The sequence below is a fragment of the Triticum aestivum genome, chromosome 3B (genome assembly GCF_018294505.1).
Source record: "Triticum aestivum cultivar Chinese Spring chromosome 3B, IWGSC CS RefSeq v2.1, whole genome shotgun sequence".
Taxonomy (NCBI): domain Eukaryota; kingdom Viridiplantae; phylum Streptophyta; class Magnoliopsida; order Poales; family Poaceae; genus Triticum; species Triticum aestivum.
This window is the reverse complement of record NC_057801.1, coordinates 371,063,891-371,072,537: the sequence shown is the minus strand read 5'-3', so window position 1 is coordinate 371,072,537 and position 8,647 is coordinate 371,063,891. Positions and strand designations below refer to the sequence as shown.

At 50.6% G+C, this 8,647-nt stretch overlaps 1 protein-coding gene across 1 annotated transcript; it reads right to left on the bottom strand.

The window, feature by feature from the left end:
* Positions 1–2,304: 2,304 nt before the first annotated feature.
* LOC123065403 (uncharacterized) lies at positions 2,305–3,175 on the bottom strand. Its single transcript, XM_044488690.1, has one exon. The coding sequence runs from the start codon at positions 3,102–3,104 to the stop codon at positions 2,562–2,564; it is 543 nt and encodes a 180-aa protein (XP_044344625.1). The 5' UTR covers positions 3,105–3,175; the 3' UTR covers positions 2,305–2,561.
* Positions 3,176–8,647: the final 5,472 nt, after the last annotated feature.

The window sequence follows — 8,647 nt, the reverse complement described above, 5'->3', positions numbered from 1 at the left end:
GATGGCTAAGATCAGAGGATCGGTAAGGCGGAGGGGGCCTTGTAGGCGATGGAGTCTACCAGATGTTTGATAACTTTCAGTAGCAGCAATGTGAAATGGGGGCAGCAGCATAGGAGGATTTCATTTTTGGTGGTGCTCCTCGGGTGCCGAGTCGTGACTTTCAGGGTGAAAACCTAAGGTCTCACCTTCATTGGTTGTGCCTCACAATTGCCTTGTTGAAGGTATTGTTTTGAGAGTTCGGTCTTTCTCCAGGGTGAAACCCTATAATCTTGGACCGGGCGGCGACAGTGCTTGTGCATTGTTTCCTTCTTGAAGGCGACGCTTTTGGAGGCCTTTTATGTTTTCCGGGTGTTGTCTTTGGTGGTGATTGTGTGTTGATGCAGAGAGGAGTCGATCGCTTTGGCGAGGACATCTTTTCCTTTCTTTTTTTCGGTTGTGGGCATCCTAGATGTCTTTGTGACTTATTGTTGGTGCAGAGGCCGGGTGTAACTGGTATCTTCGCGATATTAATATATTTCCCTTTTAAAAAAAATGCCCACGAGGCTCAAGCAATAAACAACGATTCCATCAATCTCCCTCTCTCCCTTCTAAGAGCATCTCCAACAGTGGCTGCAGAAAACACGCGCGCAGAGTAAAATGTGGTTTTAGCGCGCGCGGGACAGTTTCGCACGCTCCAACGGAGGCGGGAAACTTAGGCCCGCGGCAGACGATTGCGCGCGCACGCGGGGAAAAGAGGTCGTCACGTGCTAGATTTGGCGTGCCACTTCCGGCGCGCCTTAAAATGCAGCGCCACCACGCGCCCTCCCATCGCTCTCCACCTCGCACGCGCCCTTTGCCGCTCTCTCATCGCTCCCTCTGCCGCTTTCTCACCTCGCCGCCGACGCGCCACCACCGCGCCACCATGACGCCGCGCCGCCGGGAGTTTCGGGCTACCGCGGCGTCCGTGCGCGCCCGTCGAGCGCCATCTCCGCCAAGATTCGGTCCGGCGACGTGCGCTCTGCCCCGGCACATTCGAGACCGCCCACGAGGCCGCCCGCGCATACGACGCGGCGGCGTGGCGCCTCTGGCGGTCCAGGCGGGACATGAACATCCCGGAGGTGCCGACGCGGGAGATGGCGCAGGAGCTGGCGCCTTCCCCGTAGCTTCTCACTGACGAGGATCGTCGCGAGAACCGGAGGCGGGAGTGCCGTCTCAGCCTTGCCGAGATGGACGAGGAAGCCATGGCGTTGTGGCACCAACGCTTCCCGCAGGACGTCATCAAAGAGCAGCAGTTCTTCACGGAACGAAAAGCGGAGAGGGAGGAGAGGAGGGCGGAGCGAGCCGCCTATCGCGAGGACCGGCGCACGCGGAAGGCGGCCGCTCGGTTCAACATCGAGCTAGGAGAAGCGTCGTTCTGGGACTCGAAGACGAGCGGTACCTTGACGCCTTCATTGTGACGTCGGAGGAGGACATCGCCGAGGTGGAGTCCGAGTTGGAGGAGGACGACGAGTAGTTATTTTACCTATCTTAGGAGGAGGCTATGAACTATCTACGCACTATGTATGTATCATTTTTTATCTATCGTTTACTATCTATCTATCGTTTAATCTATCTATCTATTGTATTTATCTATCTATGCCTATATGTGTATCGAGTCGTAGTATAAAAAAGAATAAATATAGCGCGTCTGCTGGAGCGGCTTGCGCGCTCTATTTTGCAGCGGAAGCTGGAGCTAGCGCTTTGCGGCGTGCAAAAACTCATGTAAACGGCGCTGTAAATGCCTTTTTTGTGTGCCGCGCGTTGCATGCCAGTTGAAGATGCTCTAACAATTTGATGATTCATTTCGCGTTAATGAAATCCATAAAAAGAACACATGAGTTTCGTGTCATTTGGTCTTCTATATCGCGTAAGCTCGATTAGGTTTGAGGCTGAGACCTCGTCAAAAGTAGGTTCTAAGAATACAGGTTTCCATTCACCCTTCCACGCAATCGCAGCTTAAATCAATCCGCGCACGAAAGCTAATCTGACCAGTTCGTAAGAACACAATAATTGACAAAATACTTCCTCCATCCGGAAATACTTGTCACCAAAATGAATAAAATGAGATGTATCTAGATGTATTTTAGTTCTGGATATATCCTATTGTATCCATTTTGATGACAAGTATTTTCGGACGGAAGGAGTAAATCATAAAACCAAACACCAACAACTCCTAGAACCAGCTAATGTAAATCTAAAACTTAGTCCAATTTGAAGTTATTGATGTTTATATTGGTCAATCATAAAATAGAAATAAGGAAAAACTAAGCATCAACAGCATCCACGTATGCAAATCACCCACTTTGGCGATTGATTCGTTGAAGAATTGAACTGCAAAACTTCTTTCAGATACATACAACTGACACGACAGTCATTGACATCATGAAGAAGAAGAAAAAAGCAGAGGAATATGTTTACCTATCTTTACTGACCTTGGTCAAGCATCACAAACAAATAGAGTATAAACAACAAAGGAGAAATTTGATTTCTGCAGCTCCATCGATCTGCTCTGTGCTGTTTCTTGCCTGCGTTACTGCTAGTAGCTAGGACACGCCGTAGACGAGGTGCAGGTAGCGGTCCTTGATCCATCTGAAGCTCTTGCGGAAGGATCCCTTCACCTTGCCCTCCATGGCGTAGGCCTTGTACGCCGCCACCCGCCGCTTCCGCTCCATGTCCGGGTCACCCAGCGCCAGCCACCGCCGCTTAGACTTGCTCCTCTTCACCTCCTCCTCCTCCACCACCGTCGTCACCTGCCCTACTCCGGCGCCGTACTCGTACTGGTACTGGTACGACGCCCCGCCGCCGCCGTAGGACAAGGACCGGAAGTCCGGCCGCGCGCCGCCTGTATAGGGCTCGATCTGCATGCGGCCGCTGGCGTACGACTTGGAGCGGTAGCCGCCGTCCATGGCAGCAAAAAGCAGCGGCAGGGGGAGATGGGGTTCTGTTCCTCCCTTGCGATGGTTTGTTGGCGCCGGGGCAGGTAGGAGGAATGGAGGATCAATTAAACAACAGAGAGAGGAGAAAGTGAAGCGGTTTCGGTTGTTGGGAAATTGTGTCCGGATGCGATGAAACCGGAGGTGTCGCATGGTTTTGTCAACCGTCTTGGAATAAAACCCAATTGCAATTCCATGACATCAGGAATTGCCGACTTGCGAGAAAGCAACTTGCCTTGTTTACGAGCACCGGAGCCAGCGGCTGGCCGGTGTCTTGCACCATCTACAAACGGACCACTCGAATGTCCAACAATCAGACTATCCGGGAATTTGCCCGGACAGAAAAGTAAAAGAAAAGCGGCTCAACCGAACCTCCGGACCATTTTTTCATATTTACATCAAATATGGGGATGTCCGGTCTCCGACAACCTGATGCAGCCCAGCCGGACCATTTTTTCTTTTACTTTATTCTCTCTTTTCTCTTTTTTCCTCCATCTCTATTAATCACACGCATTTGACCGGATAATTTAAGAAGAATGTAAAGGATATAGTTACAAGCATATATATAAATGGAGGGTCAAAATAGACGTGCTCGGTCACTAATTGAGAACGTCGGCGGGCTTTAGGGATCAATATTAGCTAATACCGATTGTAGATGCTCTTATCTTCTGAACTGTATTTAATCACTAGAAAAGGTAAATATACTTTTTATTTATTGATTTATTGACTTGCAATTCCCTGTTTTGATTAAATAAAATGCGACCTATCAGCTTCCCAATGCTTAACCAGACGGACTGATTCTAGAGTTCTGTTTTAGTAGAAACTTGATAGATTTGTTCCTGCCTTGCTAAATTCGACCCGCCTAAGATTTTCTCATGTCTAAATTCAATGTGTATGCATTTTAAATTGTTAGTTGTAATCTTCATGTTTATTTATTGGTATGTTTATTTCATTTCTGCATGAGTTAGCATCATATAGGTTCGGTGCAATTAGAGCATCTACAACCGGACTTGGTAAATCCGACCCCATAAACGTCTGCGAGCTTAAATTGATATAAAAACATGCGAAAAAACTTTACATACTACGTACATCAACTAGCTACTCCTCGTCGGAGATGTCCACTGTCTCCGTGCCCGGCACGGGGTACACGGGCGGTAGCCGCAGCTCTGGCTCCTGCGGCTCCTCTGCGGTGGCCTGCGCATCCATCTCCGCTTCGAGCTCGTGGAAGAGGGCGTCGGTAGCCGCCCGTTCCTGCCGGATGAACCGCCGGTTGGCCTCCACATAGGCATCATCCTGGATGGACTCTAGGATGGCCTACTGCTCTGCCATCTCGTCTGCTCAGGCGATGGTGAACTCCGCCTCCGCCTGCTCCATGTTGAAGCCCGGAGCTGGCGCCAGCCCCTGCTCTGGCTGCTCCGCCTCCTAGTCATCCTCCATCGGAGCCGGATGCTACTCCTCTCCCTCCACCTCCTCCTCCTCCGGCTCAGGCAACCCCGGAGGCAGCCCAACAGCGATGCAGGCGATGCGTCGGCACACCTTGCCCAAATTTCCTGCTGGATCTCATACCGGCGCTCCGGCTGAGCATGGCATAGATGGTTATTTTCTTCCGGACCATGGCGCAGCCGGAGAGCGCGGGAAGAGAGCGGGATCAGGAGAGAAGAGGTGGATGGGCTCGGGCTGGGCGCGGAGAGAGAGGAGGTGGATGGGCTAGGGTTGGGGGACGCTTGCAGGCTTAAATAGTCGGATTTGGCCTCGGGCAGTAAGCTGGACCGGCGCCACGTGACATTCACACCCCCACTGGAGGAGACGTCTGTTGGACCGCCGGGTTTCCGTGCGATTCTCGCATGGATCCCGCCATTAGTACGGCGTGGCAGACGCACCCAGGCGCGCCTGGATGCCTCCATATCCGCCCCATATTTGAGCTGAATATGAGGGGTGTTGGTCAGCCTGGGCGTTTGAGCCCCGCCTGAGGCGCCCATCTGGATCAAAATTTCATGACCAGACGGTCCACCGGAGCGTTTGAGGCCGGTTTGGGGTCCCCGACTATAGATGCTTGTCGGTGTCAAAACCAGCAGACCTTGGGGTAGGGGTCCTGAGCTATGGATCTCTGATCGAGGGTAACAAGAACGAAGGAGATGGTGTTTACCCAGGTCCAGGCCCTCTTGATGGAGATAAAACCCTACGTCATGCTCTTGTTTACATTGATGAAGATGTATCAAGTGCAGAGATGATGTACCTCGAGATAGTAATGTGTGATCTAACTTCAGGGATAGTTGAATGATTTTGTGTTAGTGTCCCCTCCACGGGCTAAACCCTATGGCTTATGTACACGCCAGAGAGGGTATCTAGGGTTACAAGGTCGGAAACTAGGAGCTAGGCGGCGGCAGAGATCTTGGAGTATACGTCAAGTCTTCGAGAGAGGTAGTCTTGATTATGCTTCCTGCTACGGCTTCTAGAGTCCACCTTGACCACGAATGAGGGCTAGTCAGGCCAGCCCGAGGACCATGGGTCGACTAGGTTAGCACCCCCTTATCCAGGACACCATCAATAGCCCCTGAATGGGTCTTCGACGCCGAGGACAATTCGTATGGGACTTCGAATCTGGAGTCTTCGGCTCGATAGGTGAGTTCCCCCTCTAAGGAGTCTTCGAATACCAATGGTCCAGCCAGGTGGACCCAGACGTGTCGCACGTGGCCCTAATCCCTGACCTTGGCAACCGCACCTTTATAGGGAAGCAAACCACTTTATGTCAAAAGTCAAAGCGTCGGTCTCTTCCCCTTTATATTCATGGGTTGCTCGCGTTGATTTACTGCATCAACCCAATCCCTCGTTTCTGAGCCAACCACACAAGCGCCCCTTGCTCCTGAGTCCATCCTCTAGTGCTTCCCATGGCGAGCGATGCAGGCTCCTCAAGGCGCCCTCACGGCTCCGTCAGAGGCGATTGGGGCAGCTGCACAGTCTCACGCTTTCATTTGGAGTGATTAGCCAAGCAAGGTTATCTGCCAGATTCAGATCTGACGGCGACCCATGCAGGAATGACATCCACGGATGGTCAAGTACACGCAGAGAATCACCCATCCGTGCAAGAGGGCGAGAGGGTATGCTTCGTATCTTTTCTGTTGTGTGGGCTAGGATTTCCCACTCACCCCTTCCTCCGGGGTCTGCTAGAGTTTACGGGCTGCAGCTCCACCACCTTGCCCCCAATTCTATCCTTCATATCGATGGGTATGTTGCCCTTTGTGAGATGCACCTCGGATGCGAGGCGCACTTTGAGCTGTGGCGGAGGTACTTGTGCATAATGCTTCTCCACCCGAAAAGTTATATGAGGTCGGGGCAGCCGAAGTCTGTCGCATCAAAGGGACAGACTACCCATCTGGCTCACCTCGGGAGGATACCGACATCTGGCCGATCGAATGGTTATATATACTTGACATCCCCCTCTGGGAGCCGGTTCAGCTAGGACTCTCCTCATTCTCTATGGAGCCCCCGAAGAGGTGATACAGCTAGAGGCCCAAGAGCGCGGCCTTAGAAGAGAGTGCCGAAGTAATCAAACTAGTGGCTCGAGTGATGTAAGTGACGTGCACCAGTCTAACCACTATTGACATAATGGCCACGGAGATAGACCGAAGAGTCCAAACACTTTGGCCGCGCCCCACTTGTTGTGTGAGTATAATGGAACCGATGATTCTTCACGAACCATTCGGGAGAGCTTCTACGACCAAGCAGTCTTTGGGACAGCACTGGCTGAGATCTATCAAGGGACGGTGACTATGAACATGAATATTCTTCGTGAGTAGTTACGTTTGTTCCCGAGGACATGGGAGAAGTCTTGTTATAAGTAATCATGTGAATTTGGTATTCATTCGATATTTTGATGAGATGTATGTTGTCTCTCCTCTAGTGGTGTTATGTGAACGTCGACTACATGACACTTCACCATGATTTGGGCCTAGGGAAAGGCATTGGAAAGTAATAAGCAGATGATGGGTTGCTAGAGTGACAAAAGCTCAAACCCTAGTTTATGTGTTGCTTCATAAGGGGCTGATTTGGATCCACATGTTTCATGCTATGGTTAGATTTATCTTAATTCTTCTTTTGTAGTTGCGGATGCTTGCGAGAGGGGTTAACCATAAGTGGGAGGCTTGTCCAAGTAAGGGCAGCACCCAAGCACCGGTCCACCCACATATCAAATTATCAAAGTAACAAACGCGAATCATATGAACATGATGAAAACTAGCTTGACAGTAATTCCCATGTGTCCTCGGGAGTGGTTTGCTTTATATAAGAGTTCGTCCAGGCTTGTCCTTTGCTGCAAAAAGGATTGGGCCACCTTGCTGCACTTTAGTTACACTTGTTACTTATTACCCGTTGTGAATTATCTTATCACAAAACTATGTGTTACCGATAATTTCAGTGCTTGCAGAGAATACCTTGCTGAGAACCGCTTGTCATTTCCTTCTACTCCTTGTTGGTTTTGACACTCTTACTTATTGAAAGGACTACGATAGATCCTCTATACTTGTGGGTCATTAGACGGCAGAAGACTTCGCCCGATGACAGTTCCATGACGGGTTGTCTTATTATAATCCCGCTGAGATGGTAAGTCCGTTTTTGATCTCCCTGCTTCTCTTAAGTTTATCATAGTATCCAACCCGTCGTGCGCCGACTCTTCAAACAGAGATGGAGGCGTTGGATCGAGGGCGTCAGCAGTCCAGCACCTGAGCCAGAGCTGCATTGTCGAGATGAGGATCCTCTTTACAATGAGGACGAAGATCTGGCTCTTATTTATGATGGGGGAAAGTTTTTCCTGGAGAGCCTTGATGGCTCAAGGGTTGCCATCACCCCTGACACGCCGGGGACGAGGCCTACTTCATCGATAATGCCCCTTCCTCTAATCGAAAGAGATCTCCTCGTCCTCTAGCCCCTAGTCGTCTGACTTCTCATCCAAAGGGGCGGCGCTCCAAATGCCCACACAGAGAAGCGGCCCCGCTAGAAAGGCCCAGCAAGAGGCGCAAGAAGCCCAAGCCAAGGTCACATGTGTCGGTGTCAAAACCGATGGATCTCGAGTAGGGGGTCCCGAACTGTGTGTCTAAGGCTAATGGTACCAGGAGGCGGTGGACACGATGTTTACCCAGGTTCGGGCCCTCTCTATGGAGGTAATACCCTACTTCCTGCTTGATTGATCTTGATGAATATGAGTATTACATGAGTTTATCTACCACGAGATCGTAATGGCTAAACCCTAGAAGTCTAGCCTATGAGATTATGATTGTTACTAAACCCTAGAAGGCTGAACCCTCTAGTTTATATAGACACCGAGGGAGCTAGGGTTGTAAAGTCGGCTTACAGAGAAAGGAATCCACATATCCGAATCGCCAAGCTTGCCTTCCACGCCAAGGAGAGTCCCATCCGGACACAGAATGAAGTCTTCTATCTTGTATCTTCGTAGTCCAACAGTCCGACCAAAGATATAATCCGGCTGTCCGAGGACCTCTTAATCCAGGACTCCCTTAGTAGCCCCTGAACGAGGCCTCAATGACGATGAGTCCGGTGCGCAGAATGTCTTCGGCATTGCAAGGCGGGTTCCTTCTCCGAACACATCAAAGTAAATTCCAAACACAAGAATCATGTCCGGCTTTGTAAAACAAATTCCACACGTACCTGTGGAGAGTATAATATTTCACGAGTCCAATCCG

Excerpts from the sequence above, each read along its gene's own strand:
- LOC123065403 (XM_044488690.1), bottom strand. The coding sequence starts at position 3,104 with ATGCGACACCTCCGGTTTCATCGCATCCGGACACAATTTCCCAACAAC.